The following is a 22,810-nucleotide window of genomic DNA, read 5'->3' as shown; positions in this document are numbered from 1 at the left end:
TCACACTGGTCCTACTTCAATTGAAGCAGGCAGAAAGGTACTGAACTACGAATTTGGGCTTTTACTGGGCAATGTTTGATCCATTAACAGAGCAGACAAATGTATTTGAATAACATTTTATTTCAGAAGAGACAAAAAACAATGTACATATTAACATTTGAGGGCTAGAGCCACTTCTACATACAACACTTAAGCGACTTTGGCATTGAAGGCTAGATGTGACTGCCAGGGATCAAACTGGGATTTTTAAACTGGTACGGCGCCCCAAATCGTTAATTGATTTTCCATAAATACATTTGATCAGATATCTTGCCAATGCATACTGTATGCCCAACCCACCCCATTCCCTGGAACCAGTGAGTGGAAAGACAATATTTTGTTGTTGCAATCGAAAGCACTATACTGGAAAGCCTCGGAGTATGGGCTGGATATCTGAGATAAAGATAACTGCACAAAGTTTAGCATAAACTAGATCATGTCATTTTTCTTTACATAATATATGGTTTACTGGAGCGTTTTCAGACAGATGTTCAAAAAGAGACCAGGTAGTCAAGGTCGTCCAAGACACTAGTTTGTCAGTGTTAAATCCGTGACAATACGAATGTATCTATATTCCCTCAGACTAAGAATACTTTGCTTTACAATGGCGTTAGGAAAAGCTAAAGATACAAATGGTTTTGATGATAAATTATAAATCTGTAAGTAGAATAAACAATTGACTACACTGACACAAATCAAACTTAATGGAAGACTAGGTTTAAATAAACATTCTATGAGTTACCCTTATTTCTTTGTAATCGTTTGATTTGATGAGTGACCTGTGACGTTAGAAAAAAATGAAAAGGAATGGCCATACAATAAATTGAAGCACAATAAATTCAGCAGGTCCCAAAGTAGAGATTGAACTTGATACATCATAACTACAAAGGCCTTTTGATAAAGATAATGGTAAGACAAATAAGTACTGAGGAAGATAAGGGATTCAGGTGAAGTTAGAGATTAACATTTTTATCTTTGAATGGACTATGTTAATTATCATAGTCAGTCTAACATTAATTTCACCCCAACACCATTATCATAGCCCTACCCAGACCGCCACCCCCTCCATTGTCTCACATCAGATGGAATTATTCTAACACAACATGCAGTTATGCAGACGGCTGTTGCGCCATTTGACATAAGACAGAATGAATGATGAACCAGAATGATTCTCCTCAAAACTCTCACATTTACTTTGGCCAAAAATGCACCTTTCCCTTTTAACGCATCCCACTCACTCCGAAAAACCTCAGCCACCATCTATTTATTCAGGCCTGCCCATATATGAGAGTTCCAATTCTACAGTCCCCTTTTGGAGGGAGGGATAAGGTGTTCTGGCAGATCAGTGGGAAGCTCGTGCCCCTCAAGCTTCACCTTGATCAAGTGATTGGCAAGGGCAAACTCGTCATCGTCCAGGTATCCATCCTTGTCTACGTCAGCCAGCTTCCAGATCTTTCCCAGCACTGTGTTAGGCAGCTTGGACTTCACCATTTCCTTCTTGGCCAAGGCACCTGACACTTTGCCGTTGACAGGAGACAGGGTGTAGAAGATCTCGTCGTAGGTGGGTTTGTCTCGTGCCACCACCCACTCCAGCTCATCAATGCCCTCGCCTGCACCCTCGCCGTAGCCATGGCCGAAAGGCCCGTCCATGGTGCCCTCAAAGGCGCCACCCTGGACTGACTGGCTGGGCATGGCTGCCTCCTCCTGGCGGACAAGGGTCATGAGTTTGGCTATGTCATTGGCTAGCATGTCCTCAACAGCCTCCAGCAGCTTGGGCTTCACTGCCTGGAACTTACTGAAGTCCTGGTTAGCCAAGATCTCCTGTGTGTTTATAAAAGGTGAAATGAGGTCAGGGGAGTTCTAGTCAAGGAAAGGTATCTGCAACGCTCATCACAACTACTGATATCACTACTTCGGTTAAAGGGATACTTCGGGATTGAAATCATGGACACCATTTTTATGTCTGCATCCAGTATGAAGGAAGTTAGAGGTAGTTTTGCAAGCCAAAGCTAACTAGCATTGGTGCAATTACTAAGTCTACGGTATAGACTAGCATGCTAGCAGTTGCCATCGACTTCCAGTCATTGCACTAACACTAGTTATAAACTTCTTTCAAACTGCACGCAGACATAAAAAAGGTATTCACAAGTTCAGCTGACGCTGAAGTTCTCCTTTAACATAATTACTACCCCCACTGGAAAAATAATGTACATTTGTGTACCTGCATCTTAGCTAGTTTAGGGAAGTCTCCGGGTGAGATCTGGTGCTCTTTCTCAATCCTCGTGTAGATCTCCCCCAGGTTAGCAATCAGCTCCTTCTTCTTATTCTCCTTCCCAAACATGTTGGGCATCTCCTTCTTTAGAGAGCTGATGATGTAGGCGTGGACCTGGAGGGAGGAAGACTAAATTAATCATATCTGGATCTAAACACGGATAGATTTTTGACATTGAGGGTTATACAATACAGTAGAGTAATTGTTTCCAGAGATAAATATTAATAAACCCAACATTTAAGACCTAGGTCTCACCTTGGCGAGGCGAGCCCGCTTGATGAGGTCATTGAGCTTCCTCAGAGCAGCATTCCGAGGTAGCCCCTGGATGTCCTTGAAAAGGTCCTGCTCCTCTGCCTCAAAAAGCTTCCGGTTGTCTGCGACCAGGAGCGGCTGAGCCCAAAAAGAACCAATGTACACCCGGATCACCTCTGGCGTACCGACAATTTTACCAAGAGACCACATGAGGGCGCCATAGACCCTCATCAGCTGCTGTGTGCCAATCTGATCAGCCTTGTTCAGAACCACCCGCATCTTGTCCTCATGGTTCTTCAGGGAGCGGATCACCTCAGAGAACTCATCCGAGATGTCTAGCTTGTGGGCGTCGAAAAGCAGAATGATGCGGTCAACACGCTCTGCAAACCACTCCAGCACTGCAGCAAAGTCATAGCCTGACGAGAGGAGAGAGGAAAATGGTGTTTGTTTTGTCATAAGGGGTATGAAAATCGTCAACATCCATAGGAATTACACCCTTTTATCAGAAGTTTAACATTTAAAATCAAATGAAAAATGGTACGAGATGTGGTCAACAAAATACAGTCCAACAAGTTTATTGGATCTGTGATTATGTAAAGGAGTGAAAACATGCAGATAAATCCACACCAACTTGATTTAGAAAGTGTGAGCCGCTCCTAGTAAGTGTGTGTTTGTTTCTCTATGCATATCAATCAGCTCAGATTCCAGAGCCACTCCAGCTTATCCGGTCTCTGGTCCCGCTCCACACGGCAACAGACAGACCCAGCTAGATACCAAAACAGGTATATTTCACAATGAGACAAAATGTGTTTTTCCTCTGCCAGGAAAACCTTGACTAAATACCCTCCATGTTCCTTCCCCTCACACTGACACAAACACTGCCCAGAGCAGAGCTGTGCTCTCTACCCATGACCGACAGAGCATAGAAATGGATAAAGTGGAATCCATTTCATGTCACCCGTCACACCTAGTAAAGCCTTATGAAATAGATGTGATGATGCAAGCAAGTTTAGGCCTCAAATTTCATCATGTTCTAAAAAGATAAGCGTCGGGACATATTCATGGTTGTTTGAGAGCACAATTTGCTGAACACTGAGCCTAGCTTATATTTCAGTTCAGAATAGTACAGGATTCATGTTTTCAAGCATGCAGAAGAAAATCAAGACTGAATGAGATCAAATGCTTTATGCATGACATTTGTCCCATCAAACAAGACATTCAGTAATGTTTTAAATGTATTAGGCTGGGTCCATTCTATTTCCAGGGGATGTCTTCTACCCACCTCCACACGTGGACATATCCCCCCTGAATGACAAACAGGAAAGAGCCTTTGGAGCATAAATTGTGCAGTGGAGACACTGGGCCCACAAAGAGACCTCTTCCTCACCTTAGAATAGTTATTTGTTCATTCTGAATTGTACTAGAGCGCAGCAGGGCACCACTCTGCCTTGGCACGTTGTGCTGGAGGTGGAGACAAAAACACTGATACTAGTCATACTGAAAGTAGTTGTAGTTTCTAATAAAAGGGATTGGCCACAACGGCCATTTTTAAATTTATTTTTTATTGTTTTTAAAATCGGGTTTGGGATGTACAAGGCAGAGAACAGTTGGATTCAGCATTCTATTTAAACAGCAAGAAACAAAATGTACATCTCACCGGCTCTTCCCCTCACACATACATTAGAGCTCCATTGGGAATGTTGCAGAGCTATTCCTTTATATGAAATACCTAAGTAAGGTGTACCTACTCATTGATTTATGATCTAACTTCTGCTGATTAAACCAGAAGAGAAGCCCTATAAAGCCATCCACCTGTGTGTGTGTGTGTGTGTGTGTATAAAACCTGACCTTCCTCCTTTTTCCTGTCTGTCCCAAGATTAGGGCTCAACTAATCATTAGCAACTGGGGAATGTCCAGAGACTAGATTCAACAATGAGTGTCAATTAAAACAGTACAGTAGTTGGTTAGAATCATGTTATTCACTATGATAATAAGCACAGTGTCCTAATATGTTGGCTGTAGTTTAGTTTATTAGGATCCCCATCCCCACTGCAAATGCTCAGCTGCTCTTCCTGGGGTCCACATAAAATGTACAAATACGTGACAAAGCACAGAACAGTTATAGACAAGAACTAGTAGTGAATCTAATCCCAGTGAAAGACTGAAAAGGTATTCTTCCATCAGTCTGGTTTTTGTGTCGATGTTGGCAGGATGTGTGATCTCTGCACAGATCCAATGAGGGCGTGACCTGGCAAAGTCAAGAGTCAAAGTCAAGAGTCCACAAGAACAGCTCCTCATTATCTCTCACTTTAAAAGAAGTATATGCTGGTAATAAAAGACCGGGATATCAAATCTATATGGAGGTGATAAAAGAAAACACCACTGCCTGTCACAAATCCTATCATTTCATCTGAAGGTTAATTGTTACACCATATTTTAACCTAGTGACCAATCTCTGGAGAAATCAAGGCCAACTTGACTTAAAAAAGGTGAGCGCAATCACAAGGGGGATGAAGGGACATACCACCCAATCAACTGTATGTCAGACTTGTCAATGCCTTTTTTGTTTTGGGTAGGCCTATCTATCATCTTAGTCAGTGATCCACCTGATACAGACAAGGTCAAGGGTCAACACTGTTTCAAGTCAAGGGATTCATAAAGTGTGTTCTACTCCACTTCTCTCTCAGCTTCCATGAACTAAAGAGTGGAATTGCCCCCAACCCTGATGGAAGCTAATTGGTTGAGGTGAAAGTGCATCTAAACGCAAGGTATTTTTCAGTTTTGCTTTCTCGGCACAGCATACCTTCTTCCTTCACTTTTCCAAAAAGGAAATATCCGCGATGAACACACGCATGGAATTGACAATGGACACCAAACCTACAAAGATAATTTCTAATTTCAATGTAATGATAGAAAGAAAATGGGGAAGTACCTAGGGTGACAATTAACACTGCATGCTGATCTGGCAGAGAAAGTCAGTGTCATACTCAGGCGCCTATGAAGCATACAGCAGAATAGGAATTTGAGACCATCCTTGCAGGGCTCAGAAATAAGACATGCTTAGCTGCCTGTCCAATAGCAACAGGCCTGTTTGTTTGCATCTGGCCACGTACACGGTAAGACATCACGCACTGTTTTCAAAGACTGACAGTGGTTGGTTCACTGTCATCACTTCCTACAATGTGGTCCTCTTCCTGATTTATACTAGTTGGTCAGAGGTCATGAACCCCACTGCCTGGCCTTGTTTCAGGAGTTACATTACTGGTTCTTTGGTACATGGTAGTGCCACAAACTCAACTCTTTCCCCCCTGCCACCAGGGAGAAACATTAGTAATGTCCTGGTTGATCGAAGTGGAGCCTGGGCAGTACGACACACGTCTCATAACTATCTCCTCTGTATCACTATGGGAAATAGTCAGCTCTCCACACCAACGGCCCATTCACACAGCATCCCCTCTCCAGTTAACAGAAAGGCTTAGAACAGAGGAAGGATCTAGGAATATGTTCACAGAATGGGCATTTGAATTCCACAATTCAATGGCTAATGACCTATTTGTTTGCAAAGGGCCTGCTTTTGCAACATTTTGAAATCCTGTATTGCCTCCGGTTAAACGGTTCACTGTGTGTATGTACGCATGTGAAAACTAAACTTTATACGTTTCTGAAATAAAAACAGGCATAAAGTGCCAATGACATGACCACTCCTTCTCCTTTAAGGTTAAGGAACCAGCCACGTTGCATAAGCTGTCTTTTGTCACCGGTTAACCACATGGGTTCAAATCTCTTCCAGCTCACTTGCTGACAGCAGACACAGCAACCCCTTTAATTACCAGCCTTAAATTTGCCAAGAATAGTCTGAGTGTGAGGGAATGCTATTGACACCCGACACCCGGGAGAAAGCTTGGAGTCACCGAGGACCTTCACCATGTATACAGTAAATAATGAACGGTCTGTCTAACTGAACCTTGCAAGATACGCTAGAGTGACAAGGACATCGCCTCATTCACCTGCCTTCCCTTCACAGATGAAGTAGTAGCCTAGATTCACTGCTGGAACCCTCCCGGGGGAAGTCCTTATAAGGACAAGTCCAACAAACCCCAACAGTAAGGCAGCTAAATAGCGTACACTTTTTTTCTTCTTCCATATTGTCAAGCAGGCCACAGTATTACGATTAACAAATGTAAAGCAGCCGTGGAGCAGACAGATCGAGTCAGAAGACTTGAGGAGATTATTAACTTGCCCTTGCAAGGTCTGAGCCAGGGCAAATGGAGACAAGTATCACTTTGAGGCTGATAAAACACTACGATGGCCAACAAAGACATTCTGTTGACAGACCCTATTAGATGAATTCATAAATGAAAAAAAATGGTGGGAAATGAAGCGGAAAGTAGTTGAGTGGGATGAGAGAATTTGTGATCCAGTCACAGGGACAATGGGGAAGTATATTGCAGTGACCCTACATTGACTCTGGTGTGGGTTTCCTGTGTGTGAGCGTGCGAGCACGTGTCTTTGTGTGTAGTAGTGGTAGTATGTGTATTCTAGAGAGAACTCAGTTTGAGTTAACTACAACCAACCACCTACTTTTCCATCATTGAGTAATGACTGTAGCAAGGCTTCCCCTTTGTAATAAACTGCACTGAATTGACCACAATAAGTACTTTACAAAATGTTGTAACCTCAGTACTGCATCATGGTTCAATATACTGTGTAGGAATGTCAATTCAAATCTTCCCCATTTCAGTTCTGTGGTCATGTGAGCATGCATGTGATTTACTATAGCCCACAGTGGGTTATGAGACGTGTTCAATCCTCTCCAGGAAGTGTATGAAAGCCCAGCGTAACATCCCAGTCCCTGACTCCCATCTACAGTTAAGTGCTTTGTAAGTACGGTACAGCACACCATCTTTCGATTCTCTGTAATTCCCCTGGACTTCAAACACTCATTTGATCTCCTGCCTTCAGCACTCAAACATCAAAGAGTTCTAAACATGCCAAGTCTACTTTTATTTCGCCATGGTTGTAGTAAAAATAAAAAGACAGCCCCACTAAGTTCTCACTTTCTCTTATATCCCCAGGAAGTGTTTTCACACCCCGAGGTAACACAGTGGCGGTTGGGCGAGCCCAACTATTCACCCAGGATGCTCACACCAGGGTGAAACAAATGAAGCGTAAACACCTATGATTAGTGTAAACACCTATGATTAGTGTAAATAACAACCTCTGTTTTGTTCTTCAGCTAACTCCATTGTCTGGCTTGCTGTGGCTCATCTTTATAGACATTGCACAGCTGATGGTCTGAGGCACACACACAGCCCATCACTCACTCTCCCTCATTCGCAACCACACTGGGGTGAAGGGTAGAGGGCAAAGAGTAAGACTCACTGACTTCGAAAAAGTTTTTCAAAACTTGCCCTAGAGATCAATTTATGCTTTGGATGAATTCAAAAAAGGTTCCAGGCTCAACATTGAGTTGAACTGGCAAACCTTCCCTAATGGCTGTGCCACACTGCTGCCCAGGAGTCAGGTTCTCTTCTTACCCTCCATCTTCCACCTCTGTCCCTCAGAGGCCACCACCGTTTCCTGGCAGCCTCCCTCTGTCAGGTCATTGCTCACAGTGGGACGGCACTCACACCCATTCTGTCGTCATGGTGTACGGCAGGGGGAGATTCTGACATTCTCTTCACAGTACTCGCTAATACACTTGCTCTAGAACCATGCATGAGAGGCAGTGGTCTGACGCAGATCACGCAGGAATTCAGAATGTCAGAGGCTGTTCAGCAGTAATATGAAATAAGACAGCTATAAACACAGGCCTTGTAATGCAGATCATTCACTGCTTCACTAGGATGTACCAAATGTCTAGAGCATTTATCTGCATTCTCAGGGACACAAAAACATGCTAAATGAAATTGACCACATTACATGATCATTGGACCGGCCAACCTTAAAGTAGAACTGTGGTCCTTTTTCAGTAAAAAAAAATGACAGAATCAAGGATCAAGATGGAGGAAGAGGGCAAAAGGAGAGTCATTGAGAGGGGGAAAGAAGGATGCAGAAAGAAAAGATGGGGAAATCAAAAGAAACTTAATGGTACAATGAATATAGGCTGTTAACTACCAACCTCTGCTGATCCTCTGCTTTTCTCCAGACAGGATTCCTGGGGTGTCAATGATACTGATGCTCTCCAATACAGCGTTGGGCATCTGAGCACACACAAACCTGGGAGAAAGATACATTGATGATGATGCGTAACTACACAATAACTGCAGTATTTAACCACAAAAGTGCCTTCAGAAAGTATTCATACCCCTTGACTTATTCCACATTGTTACAGCCTGAATTCAAAATGGATAAGGGAAATCGATTTTAATACATCTACACAGAATTCCCCATAAGGACAAAGTGAAAACCTGTTTAGATATTTTTGCAAATTTATTGAAAATGAAATACAAAAATATCAAAATGCACATATATATTCACACCTGAGTCAATACATGCTAGAAATCACATTTGGCAGCGATTACAGCTGTGAGTCTTTCTTGGTAGGTCTCGAAGAGCTTTAAACACCTGGATTGTACAATATTTGCACATAATTCTTATTCAAATTCTTCAAGCATTATTAAGTTGGTTGTTGATCATTGCTAGACAGCCATTTTCAAGTCTTGCCATATATTTTAAAGTCGATTTAAGTCAAAACTAACTAGGCCACTCAGGAACATTCAATGTCGTCTTGGTAAGCTACTCCAGTGTATATTTGGCCTTGTATTTTCAGTTATTGTCCTGCTGAAAGGTGAATGTCTCCCAGATCTCTGTTGGAAAGCAGACTGCCAGGTTTTCCTCTAGGATTTTGCCAGTGCTTAGCTTAGTATCCTAAAAAAACTCCCTAGTCCTTGCCGATGATAAACATACCCATAACATGAAGCAGCCACCACCATACTAGAAAATATGTAGTGGTATTCCGTGATGTCATGGATTTGCCCCCAACATAACGCTTTGCATTCAGGGCTAAAGTTAATTTCTTTGCCACATTGTCTGCAGTTTTACTTTACTGCCTTATTGCAAACAGGATGCATGTTTTGGAATATTTTTATTCTGTACAAGCTTCCTTTTCACCCAGTTATTCTGCACTCTGGCACACAGCTGAGAGTGCTCTGAAATTGGAATGGATAGCCAGAGTGAATTTATGAACGCACCCCTAATGACTGCAATGTGTGACTGCGGCCCGCAATCGAGGCATTCCTGCATGTGGGTATTCCTGCTTCTGCGTGAACGCTCCACCCCCACTCTCTACCTGACAGCTGATGTGAAAATATATGTTTCTTATCAAGTACACTGAAACTCCTGACTGGTAATATCACTGATATTCCTGCAATGAAAAGGAGGGGGCTGATTCATGAAGGTGACTCATCTCTGGACTGGATTGTGAAAATGAAAGTAAGTTCATTGAGTTCTTGGGTGTTTTCCTGGTACACCGGGAATTTCTTATAGACCATAGGAACATTAGTGGAACTAAGACATTGGATAAGAGTGGGTAAAGGGGTGTGTGAGGGGGGAGTCTAATGACAGTAAATCTGGGACTCTTTTTGCATTAACCTTTTAATAGCCCCTCCCTGGCAGATATGTTGAAACACCTCCACCCTGTGGTAGCACTCAATAAATACTAAGCTTCTACCAGACTAGACACCCTGTGTAAAATTCTTGAATTTATAGTTGATTTTTCCTTACCAACAGTCATGCACTTATAACAGGTATCATTATTCCAATAGATTTTACCCATCTACACACAATTCCCCAAAATGACAAAGTGAAAACCTGTTAAGATTTTTGCTAATTTATTGAAAATGAAATACAGGAATATCACATTTACATTAGGTAGTCACACCCGAGTCAATATACACTACTGTTCAAAAGTTAGGGGTTACTTAGAAATTCCCTTGTTTTTGAAAGAAATGCACATTTGTCCATTAAAATAACATAAAATTGATCAGTAAGAGCGTAGACATTAATGTTGTAAAGGACTATCGTAGCTGGAATATCTATATAGGCCCGTTATCAGCAATCACTCCTGTGTTCCAATGGCACATTGTGTTAGCTAATCCAAGTTTATCTTAAAAGGCTAATTGATCATTAGAGAATTGTTTTGCAATTATGTTAGCATAGCTGAAAACTGTTGTGCGGATTTAAAGAAGCAATAAAGCTGGCCTTCTTTAGACTAGTTGAGTATCAGCATTTGTGGGTTCGATTACAAACTAAAAATGTCAAAGCATCATGTTGTCTGCCAGTGTCTGTTGGAAAGCAGACCGAGGAAAACCTGGCTCAAGGATTTTGTACGTGCTTAGCTTAGGGAGTTTTTTTAAAAATTAAAATAAACTAGTCCTTGCCGATGACAAGCATACCCACAACATGATGCAGCCACCAACATGCTTGAAAATATGAAGCGTGGTACTTAGTGGTGTTGGATTTGCCTCAAACATAACGCTTTGTATACAGGACACATTTTTTGCAGTTTCACTTTAGTGCTTTATTGCAAACAGGATGCATGTTTTGGAATATTTTTATTCTGTACAGGCTCACTACTTTTCATTTAGGTTTGTATTCTGGAGTAACTAAAATGTTGATCCATCCTCAGTGTACTCCTATCACAGCCATTAAACTAACTGTTTTTAAAAGTCACCACTGGCCTCAAGGTGTATCCCCGAGCGGTTTCCTTCCTCTCCAGCAACGGAGTCAGGAAGGACGCTTGTATCCTTGTATTGACTGGGTATATTGACACACCATCCAAAGCATAATTAATAACTTCACCATGCTCAAACGGATATTCAATGTCTACTTTGTTAACCCATCTCAAATACACAAATTTGTTTACATCCCTGTTAGCGAGTATTTGACATTTCCTTCCACCTGACTGGTGGGGCATATCAAGAAGCTGATTAAACAGCATGATCATTAACACAGGTTCACCTTGTGTTGGGGACAATAAAAAGGCCACTATAAAATGTGCAGTTGTCACAACAATGCCACAGATGTCTCAAGTTGAGGGAGCGTGCAATTGGCATGCTGACCACAGAAATGTCCAATAGAGCTGTTGCCAGAGAATTGAATGTTAATTAGTTTGAGAGAATTTGGAAGTATGTCCAACCTGCCTCACAAACGCAGACCAGATGTATGGAAGACAAGTAATTACTGGAAGCTTTGACGCAAACCTACATTCTCCAACACCTTACGTCTTGTAAGAATAAGTAGTAAGCCTGTATGTTATCTTTCCAGCTCCTCTAGAAATACTGTTTTTGGAGAGCCTCCAATCGAGGCACAAAACCATATGCTACACTCAAGACAACGAGCATACCCAAATCATTTCTGTCCACTCTGTATGCTAGAAAACTATTTAAAGAGAGCTCCAAATCACATGTAGAAATGTTGGGCAATTAACTAGTCCTTAACACCAGACGCTGAACACATGATTCCTATGAACACCAGCATGTACTTGAAGTAGCTTTCATTTTCCCCTCCACCCTCAGTACACTTGGTAGAGACATTCGTCGAGACCGACTTACAGATCTGCTGTCAGGCAATGAAAACGTAGCAGTCTTGTGAAGGGCCTTCAGTGGAGTGATATAATACAACTGTACATTACCTCACCACGCATGATGGGAATATTTCCCCCCCCCCTTTCCTCTGTTCAATTTGTTTTTCCTTCCCTCTCCCCTCACTCAATGTGACTGAGGAGCAGGAATGTCCTTATTTTTTGGCAGAGCTCTTATCTTTCTAACTCCTTAACTCACCTTTCCCATGATCTGATTCCCTCATCGTATCTGGATGCATGTGCATAACTCATGACTAAACCACGCCGTGTCACTCACACAGCTATCATTCCCCAATTCTGAAACATACTTGCCAGTTGTAGTCATACAAAAACACATTAACGCCGCAATTTCAAACCGCCACATATCCCCCAGCCAGGCAGCCCGAGGCACACCCTTCTTGGATGTTTCCCTCTGATTCTCCCCAGCCCCATCTATATTGAGTCTCATCTGAGTCTCCACTCCCTCCTCTTTTACCACATTTACTCTCATCCAGAATTCCTGGCATTCCCTTGGTCCGGTTGCCAACTCGTTCTGTTCGTGTGAGCTGCAAACTCAAAACCGAGAAATGGACTCGGGGTAGGCAGACATACATACAGTAGCATACACCACCCTGAAAGGTTCATCATGCATCTGGAGTAATGTTAGGAGGTTAAAGGTTAGAGAGAGATGCAGAGTGGGGCTGGATAAAAATGGAAGGTTATGGATGACAGTGCATGATTGCCAAGAGTGAAAGGAAATACGTTATGGTCACAATGAGCTGCCTGCTGTTTGAAGGAAAGAGAGAGAAACAGCTGAGTCAGTATGAGTTCTTTCTGCCAAGGCAGAGCTGGAGTACAGAACTGACTCAGGTCTTTCCGCTCTGAAAGCCTGACCAGTCGACCCACCTCAGACAAAAATGGCAGGGATTTTTATGCCTTTGTAATCTTTGGTAATGATGGAAAAATGCTTTAGGTGTAAATTTAAAACTGAAACCAGATATAAAGTATGTTGAAAAGATAATGGACCTTAAATTTTAAATATAGTCTTTGAGAATTAAAGATCAACCAAATATTAGCTAGACATTGAGGAAAATTAAAAATTCCAAAAACCATGATTTTAGCATTATTGACTTCATGTTTGAGCAAAAGATCATTAGCCATGGCAAAGGGCAAATAATTGCGGGAAATTAGCTTTAAAATTGCAACACTTTCTCTCAGCTGCATGCCAATCTGTAGAATTTAAAGACATTTGCTTTAAAAACTGCAAAAATGTCTCAGCTCAATGGAGAAATTTGTAGAATCAGGAAATTGGATTTAAAAAAATAAATAAATAAAGTCAACACTGCCAAGATGGGGGACTCAAATTCCCTAAAATGTAGCCGTGCCAACAGGCTGACCGCGTCAATTTTTAAAATTTTATTTAACTAGGCAAGTCAGTTAAGGAAAAGGTCATTTACAATGACGACCTATCCCATCCAAACCCTAACCCAGACGACGCTGGGCCAATTGTGTGCCGCCCTATAGGACTCCCGATTACGGCCAGTTGTGATACAGCCTGGAAATTAACCAAGGTCTGTAGTCACACCTCTAGCCCAAAGGCAGTGCCTTAGACCGCTGCGCCACTCAGGAGCCAACTTGCCACGACCTCTGCAACGCCCCCTACCGCACCCACCACCTACGCCCCCTTTTGATCCAGGAAAAAACCCTGAAACACTATTGGTTAACCAGTCAGCTCAGTACAATCTACCACAAACACACATTTATACATTACAACTTACAGTGTATTGGCAAGACAATATTTACTGGGTATTGTCCTAACTTTTAATTTTCATGATTTTAGAAAACAAAATCTGGACAGCCCAAAAGCAGTGAGTTAGCCTATACACTGAAATTGTGAATTAACCGGGTGAAATGTTTCAGGCAGGGTGGTAACAGCATCACAGCCAAGTATAAACACAGCTGGTCAGAACTATTGTAGCCTTTCATCATTGCTTCCCCAGGAGAGCATTACCACTCCCTCCACACTAAGTCAGTCATGATGGATGACATTCAATACAGAGGATCCCATTCCTGGAGTGGCTGTCAAATTGACTCCTTCAAAAAGGCAGGCTAATGTCAGCTTAGTTCACACCAAAAGGAAACGCACAACTGATTGACAATAGGTGTACGGAACAGTGCTACAAACGCGGGTGTGACACACCCACAATTTTGAGCAGAAAAGTAATTCTATTTCACACAAGATCAGCATTATAAAACAAATACAGCATCCGCTTTTCATCCGACAACAAAACACTTTATTTTCCATATGCACTACTGGAATGCAGGATAAAGTGATTGCACAGTCTGGGTAGTCACAAAATGTAGCTACAGTAGCACAGCGCAATGTGTAACTAGATTTACTTGTTCAAAGTGTAGGAAATAAATCCTGAACGGTTACTATAAAACAGCTTGGTGTGGTGTTTGTCAGAGCAGGGGAGAAGGCTGGAATTTAATACTGAAAGATGGAGAACATTGCACTGTCAAATTGTAGACTGCTGTAAGTAAAATGATTCAGCAGAGCAATGGGTATGAGCAAACATAGTTTTGGTGAAGCAAAGGTTCATACCACAGACTTATGAGTGTATGTTTCTGGCATCAGTTAAACATGATATAAACCCCAATAGTTGGTCAGGAAACACTGTAGAATCTCTGTCCAGGTATTCTCCAGTAATGTGGGAATCAATGTAGCTATGACAGCAATGTCAGTTAATAATTGATTGAACCAGACAGCCACTACGGCAGTTTGTACCAGGAGAGAGCATGCACTGCTCCTTGGTTTCTATGGGACCTCTGAGGAGAGGTGACATTCTACAATAAAAGTCCCCTACTTACATACAGTGTAATGAATAGATTACATGTTCTCTGAGGGTCAGCGCAAGGTTCAGGCTAGACTGTTCGTTCATACATAGGTCTGTATGGGAGCATTATAAAAGCAGAGGTGATAGAAGTGTGTTTGGTCAAGCTAACAAGTTTACTGCATGAACAGTCTCAGTCAAAGGACATGGGCAGACCAGAGGGGGCTTTTCAAAGTTCAACACAAACTGACAGCCACTCCCCTCCCTCCCATACTGTCACACACTGAACATCTGATCCAAAGACAAACAATTAATAAAAAAAATACATGAATACAGAGAGAGGATTTTTTTAAATGTTTAAATAATTAATGGATCACTGATCCTCTGACAAATAAGATAGGATTATCCTTGGACTATGGATGTGCACAATTGTTCTTAATGTTTAAACTGCCATTTGTTATCTTTTAACGATAAAAATAAAATGACATGAATTCACAATTCAGATATGTTCCGGCATATAACCGCTAGGGGGAAGTGCAGTTCAAAGTCCTGGCTACTTATCAGTCAGTGCTCCCCTTACTGCTGTCCTCCACCCACTCAGCAACAATGGTAGTTAATGCCGTTTTAGGTTCTCTGCGGTGTCCCTCTCCATGTTCTCAGTACATGGGACATCATGTCCCACCTCTCATCAATGTGACGGCTTACTGCAGTGATGCGTGTTGATACATCCAACAATCCGTTATCGCCACGTATGGTGTTTCAGGGCTCACGCATTGTACTCGCAAAACAATCATTGTACAATTTCTCCATCCAGGCATCACGTTTTGAATTTCTCAACATGGCATCTTGTAGACTGGTTCTAGACATGACACCAGGGCAGTGAAGACAACCTCAGGGTTGGAAATTAACGCCAGCCAAATACGGGTAGATTGTCATTGGCGGGTCAGAATGTATATACTGTTTAAATTTTAAGTCCACATGTAGAAGTTGGTCAAATTGACAAGAAAGGCTAATAGTGTGACTGTCCTCAAATGTATTGGTCAGTTACAACGTTTTGTTCACATGCTAGGTCGTGTTTCAATGTTAGTTTGAGTTTTCTGCAACCATCTGCTGCTAGGAAGACATCCACAAGCAGAGATTTTTTTTCATCACAGAAAAGGGAGTGCCCAGTTACCCCAGTAACAGCCCATCCTTTAAAGGGCCAGCTGAAAATGTGTGACTCTCCTAGGGTGTGTTCATTCACTGTGTGTAAATTCAGAGCATTGTCAGATTGAATTTATGAAGAGACAGAGCGTTTCACTCTTGGAGCATTCAGAGAGCACACTGGATGCTCTGGCCAGGTGTAGCGTTGAGCCAAGTGTTCTGACCTCAACAGCAGTCAAGCACCCAAGCTAACTGGCTAAAGTTGGCTAACTTGCTGGCTACTTCCAGACATAAATGAGAGAATACCTCACTGACTGTTTAACTTGACCTAGCAGAGCTGGTTAGGTTGTTATCTAAAGCGTTGCTGACTAACTGTGCTGATGGCAACAATTGAATGACTTTTTTTTTGCAGATATTTACTGACAACGGTCATATTCAACAGGTGTTGCACATTTGTAAATTCATCAGTTATTCAGCACTCTGGCACACTCAGACGAGAGTGCTCTGGAAATCAGAAGAGATAGCCAGAATGAATTTATGAACACCCCCCCCTAATGATCGCAATAATGTGTGATTGCGGCTCGCAATTCGGGGCGTTCCTGCATGTGGGTATTCCTGCATCTGCATGAACAAACCTCCTTGAGCATCCCATTGATTTCTGCATGGACGCCCCACAATTTTTCCAACTGTTAACAAGGATGACATGCGGAGCGCTTTATATCCGTGGAAAATCATTTGAAAGAAGCATATCTTCTCATACGAACATTAAAACATTGTTGCATTAGGTACTTGTTTCATTTAAATGTTTCCTTTTGATGGTCAGTTAGTAGTAGTTGTGATAACTGCACTGTCATTTTAATTTTGTTAAAATATTATTAATTTAATTAATTAATGAATTTAATATTATTTTTTACATCGAGTTAATGATTCCAATGTTTCTCACACCTCTACTTGACCTTTATTACAGAGGAGCTTGCTAACTAAGATAGCTAGCTATCCTCTAACAGTGCTAGCTCAGTAATGGACAAAATTAACCTAACCGTTACTCCTTACATGCTGACCACCCACACCAGACACGATCAGGACACAGGTTGAAATATCAAAAACGAACTCTGAACCAACTATATTAATTTGAGGACAAGTTGAAAAGCATTAAACATATATGGCAAATTAGCTAGTTAGCTGTTGCTAGCTAATTTGTCCTGGGATATAAACATCAGGTTGTTATTTTATCTGAAATACACAAGGTCCTCTACTCTGACAATTAATCCACAGATAAAAAAAGGGTAGACTCATTTCTAGCAATCTCTCCTCCATCAGGCTTATTCGGACTTTATAGGGCAGTTGGTAACCAACTTTAAGGTGCATTACCACCAACTGAACTGGAGTGTGGCGTGGTCCTCAGTTCATCTTTCAATCACCCACCGTGGGTATATGCTTCTAAAAACCAATGAGGAGATGGGAGAGGCGGGACTTGGATTGCATCAAGCGTCACAAATAGAACTAATAACTATATTAATGCCTGGCTACGTAGACACACCAGCAGTGTGGGTGCAATGATTGAATAACATGCATGTGTACATTTATTTGGCAACGCTTATGCACGCGACGGTGTGGTTAGCATGTTACAGTCCAAGAAACGTAGACATTCTGTTCAGAGGCGAACTTGCTCTGGCAGCCAAAACCACCAACTACACCACCTAAAACGTGAATCGATTCTCAATTGCAGTATGTTCTAGAAACAAAGCGCTCTACTTCATATCACAAATGCAAAATAAAAACACTTAGTGTAAATGGTGAGGTTAACAGTTGCAGTCAACAGTATTTTTCAGTGAACACATGTGGCTTCTGTCTTCGGTTTACACAGGTGTTACAGCTAATTAGCACAGGTAGTCGACTGTCTATAAGGCCGCCTGGGAATCCTAATCCTATACAAAATGTTTTTATTTTTTTTATTTTTTTGCTGATATGAAAAGATACGTTCCTTATGTTTCCAAAACACTACCGAAAGCGATGCGTTTTAACTTTTAGAGCGAGCGCCGGGGCTCTTAACAAAACATGCCAGGCCAGAAGATACTATCCTAAATAGGCGCTAAACGCAGTTAGCGACAATGAATGGGCTAACTCAGCCCATCCTTTTAATTCCCTGGGGGATTCATTAAACACATTCCCAGTTATCCTAGTTAGATAGCTTGCCATCTAGCTGGTTACACGGGACTGGGACTCACCTGTTAAGAAAGGCGTTACCAAAAGCGTTGAGTTTTCTGAAGGGTTTTTTGGGGTCAACTACTAGAGCGTTGCCTGGGATCAGCCCATCCTGCTCTCCATGCATGACCGCTATGAAGGAGTCGGTGGTCGGTTCGGGCCCTATCCGCATCCCGGGAAAATCTTGCTCCATAAGATGCCGGATAAATGTGGTTTTACCCGTGGAGTATTGGCCAACCAAGAGCACCATAGGCTTGTTGTCAAAGTCGGCATCTTCCAAAGCTGGTGAATGGAAATCGTGGAAGTGGTAGGTGTCTTCCAAGGGAAAGAGTTTGGTCTTGTACAGTTTTTTCAGCCCCTCCGACACATTTTGGATTAGTTCTGGGTCCTTCTTGCCATTCCTTTTGAACATGGTGCCCGAATTCAGAACTATTGTAGATTTACTTGTCTCAATCTAGTTGTTCAATGTAGTAAAGTTGATGATATCGCTGGCTAACGACTCTGTGGCTGTCCCGGACGCGGTAATACGTTTGAATGAGTAAATTTGTTAGCCTTCTACCCTTGTTTAGCTAACTAACACTCGAACTGAAACTACAAGGCTCGCTAACAGCAGACCAAGAAACTCCCTTGAAGACACCCTCTCCTCTGTGCTTCTACAATCCCAATTCCGGTGTCGAGCTTTCCTAGTGAAACGTCAGAAGGCTAGTCAATTTATGGGGGAAATGCAAGAGGGGTTGGTTTCAAATTAAAAGCCCCCTCTCTACAAGTCTGATTAGCACATGCTTTATGAATTCGAAAGGGAAACCCCAACCATTCTGGTCTGATCTGTTAGTGACAGTTAATAAACTGTTATCGTTCACATTTATTACAACCTTGATTTGAGCAAATTACATTGAAGCAATGTAGCCTAATAATTCCCTAAATGTTTTTTTCCTCCTGGGAAAAACAGCTATGGAATTATTTAGGGAATTTTTTTGTTTCATTTTCCCAAGGAGAAAGTGTATTTTTTTTGCATTACCCACTTATGTTCTTGTGTGTCTGCATTCTCAGTCAGTCATCTTTCTTCATGGAGTTTACTGTTGAGGTCAAAATATTGACATTGTTCCCTCTCACACACACACGCACACACACACACACACACACACACACACACACACACACACACACACACACACACACACACACACACACACACACACACACACACACACACACACACACACACACACACACACACACACACACACACTAGCAGACAGTGATAAACTGACATGAAAATATATGTTTCTTATCAAGTACACTGTGAAACTCCTCTGACTGGTAATATCACTGATATTCCTGCAATGAAAAGGAGGGGGCTGATTCATGAAGGTGACTGATTCATGAAGGTGACTCATCTCTGGACTGGATTGTGAAAATGAAAGTAAGTTCATTGAGTTCTTGGGTGTTTTCCTGGTACACCAGGAATTTCTTATAAACTGTAGGAGAATCAGTGGAACTAAGACATTGGATAAGAGTGGGTAAAGGGGTGTGTGAGGGGGAGAGTCTAATGACAGTAAATATGGGACTCTTTTTGCATTAACCTTTTAATAGCCCCTCCCTGGCAGATATGTTGAAACACCTCCACCCTGTGGTAGCACTCAATAAATACTAAGCTTCTACCAGACTAGACACCCTGTGTAAAATCCTTGAATTTTTAGTTGATTTTTCCCCACTAACAGTCACGCACTTATAACAGGTATCATATTATTTCAATAATTAGAGAGTGATGTTTTCAATATTTATTTCCAAGGTTTGCAACAAACAAAAACGTATTGGCTTCAAATAACTTACAAATGTATACTATACAGGATATTATCAGTGGTCTCATAAATACATAATAGTTTCCTGATAATTTATCAAACATATCAATGAGCTAATTTTCTCTATCTTAACCTGTGTGTGCTCAGTAGGACAGACACGGCAGTGGCCTACATAACTGACAGGCAGTCGTGTTGCAAACACTGGCTGTCAATTCATAGGTCATCACCATGCGTCCCATTCTTCTTTTAGCCTGACTCTGCATTCTAACCAACGTTTGGAGTGCATAAATAACTTCACCTGATGTTGTTATAGAGAACAAGGAGCTGCAATCTGTCGAATGATCAAGAGACTGTTCTTAACAATGAATCTCATTACAAAACGCATCACAATGTGGGTAGAGCAAATGTAAGTGAGTTCAACCAAAAGGGGAGAAACATCATAACTGGAATGAAATGGCCATTAACAGGACAGGACAGGGATATTCTTCACATTGATTTTTATGTCAGAGCTGGATGGGGGTAACTCTCTGCAGGTAACAGCATCTCCACTGGAACCCAGGCAACTTCCACATGGAGTTGCTGTTACAGCCAGCAAGCACCAGTTTTGTCCACAAGCTGTCCGTAGCACACTGCCTCCTACAGGATAGAGATAATACTTCATTGCTACAAAGCTAATGTAGCTAGGCTCATAGATTGAGGTCACACCTTCCATTGTTTCTGGTTTGTGTATGATGTCTCACTTGGAAACACCTGAAACAGAAGTACATGTAAGGTAAATGACAGGGAATGGTGGGGTTAAGTTACATGTGAGGAGCCTTCGATAGCAACTGACTTTAACCCCCCCCCACCTTTATGACCGGCTATACACGCCATCATAGCACACAATGCTCTAATAGACCTTGGCCCTTTGGCCATTCTGTCTAGATAACAGGGTTTTTATGGTGGCTCACAATATAAGGGTGGATTGTGGATTGTGAACACAAGCTGACCATAATGGGTGTCTGCCTTCTCAACTATGTTCCCTTTTTTTCATACTATTTCACCCTAAAATGTATCTAGTGTTTGGTATACTGGTAATTTATCCCCGATGAAAGATTGTTACTCATTTCTTTATTTTATTTCTGACCCCTATCATGCTTAGCAGTCCCTCTCCTCTGATATCTCTGTAGACTTTGCCTCACAGTAAACCTCTATCTTGAGAAAAACAAAACAATAAAGCAATTAAAAATGGGTGGCACTGACCCTGTTGCCCCGTGTCTGACTCAGTCACCCTTGTTGTCAGGCACACTCTCAAACATTGCCCTTTTCATATTTTCTATCTCTGTTGAATTTAATTGTCGTGTTTTGGCTGTGTGACTCAGTTGGTAGAACATGGTGCTTACAATGCCAAATGTCATGGGTTTGATTCCCTCTGAGGACACTCACGTAAAATGTATGCACGCATGACCCTGGGTCACTTTGGATAAAAGTGTCTAATAAACGGTGTATTATAATTTCATATTAACAACTTTGGCAGGTGGTCTTCATGTTTTAACTCTGGCCAGTATGAAACAGCAGACTGTATCAACAGTGACAAACACAATGAGCCTGTTCTTGTTATGCTAAATAATACAAGTTTCCCTAATAATTAATCATTTAAATGATATGTGAAGGTTTGCAAAGTATCCAAGCACGCTTATTTGAATTCAAACACTTGCTCACCTACTTTTTTTCACCTTGGTTAACAAAAACTCTAAGCAAAAGCCAAACATGCTTGAGTTAGGGTTAGTTCAAATTCTTTGAAATACATCATATAGAATGTATTGCATGCCATTCTCCTGCCCTCTCTCACACACACATACAGACATTGAATGATGGAAATGTAATTAAATCTGTTAATTATATGTCTCAAAATACTATCTTTGTAAGGAGCGGATTTTAAGCCAAATGTGTTCCCTAAAACGCTGATCTACTCCAGCTGTCACTGCATAGAACAGTGGAATGTCAAATCCTTTTGATTATGTTTGTAGGCTTATGTGGCGAAACATGTCCCCTTTATTTAAACTGCCTCTTGTTAGGACAGCAGTTGAAACATGCCTTTGAAATTGGAACCAGAAAGATCTAGTACTGAGGTTTGTAAGATAATGTTATGTTTTCCCTTTTAGGGCAAAGCTATAGTCTTCCCCACTGATGCTGAGAGTTTATCTCAGGAACAATGGTTGACATGGCATGGGGCTAATGGATCGCCACCTTACATGTTTTTAAGATTATTCTCCCTAAATAACAGGTCTTATGAATGTACAGCGTAGGAAGTTTGTCTTGAATATGCGCAAACACATTCAGACAGACAAACATACCACAGAGCAGTAGAGGAGAGTGAGTAAGTTGAGGCAAATGGGTAAGTTGAGCCAACCTCGTTTCTAGGAAACACAAAATGTATCATTTCAGTAAATATTTACGAAGAAGTCATCATAAATTCAGCCAATGGCAAGTTGAGCAAATGTAAGTGTTTTCTTACCAAGGGATTACCGCTAGAATATGAGGTAACAACAGGGCCTGGCCTATGTTAAAAGTGTTGTTTTTTTTAAGTACAAATTGTTTGTTAGGTGTTAGGCTTGTGTTAAAAGATGCTTCAAATTATTAAAACACAAAAAAGTGTTTGGGGAATAAAGATAGAAATGGTTTTAATAAGTTAGTGGTTGTATTTCATTCAGTACAGACA

The 22,810-nt window shown here is 41.6% G+C and overlaps 1 protein-coding gene across 1 annotated transcript; it reads right to left on the bottom strand.

The window, feature by feature from the left end:
- Positions 1-102: 102 nt before the first annotated feature.
- On the bottom strand, positions 103-19,008 carry LOC112228822 (EH domain-containing protein 1). Its single transcript, XM_024394496.2, has 5 exons — positions 18,331-19,008; positions 8,685-8,782; positions 2,567-2,979; positions 2,261-2,425; positions 103-1,860 (listed from the first exon to the last, which is right to left on the bottom strand). Exons 1-5 carry the CDS (start codon positions 18,717-18,719, stop codon positions 1,339-1,341), a joined length of 1,587 nt encoding a protein of 528 aa, XP_024250264.1. The 5' UTR covers positions 18,720-19,008; the 3' UTR covers positions 103-1,338.
- Between the last annotated feature and the right edge of the window lie 3,802 nt (positions 19,009-22,810).

The sequence above is a fragment of the Oncorhynchus tshawytscha genome, linkage group LG30 (assembly GCF_018296145.1).
Source record: "Oncorhynchus tshawytscha isolate Ot180627B linkage group LG30, Otsh_v2.0, whole genome shotgun sequence".
Classification (NCBI taxonomy): Eukaryota; Metazoa; Chordata; class Actinopteri; order Salmoniformes; family Salmonidae; genus Oncorhynchus; species Oncorhynchus tshawytscha.
The sequence above is the reverse complement of the archived record's forward strand: the minus strand, read 5'-3'. Positions and strand labels throughout refer to the sequence as shown.

Bases quoted from the DNA above. Each gene is read 5' to 3' on its own strand.
- LOC112228822 (XM_024394496.2), bottom strand. From the start codon at position 18,719: ATGTTCAAAAGGAATGGCAAGAAGGACCCAGAACTAATCCAAAATGTG. The intron at 8,783-18,330 runs GTGAGTCCCAGT...TCTTTCTCCCAG, and splicing joins GGTAACGCCTTTCTTAACAG to GTTTGTGTGTGCTCAGATGC. The intron at 1,861-2,260 runs GTACACAAATGT...ATAAACACACAG, and splicing joins CTAAACTAGCTAAGATGCAG to GAGATCTTGGCTAACCAGGA.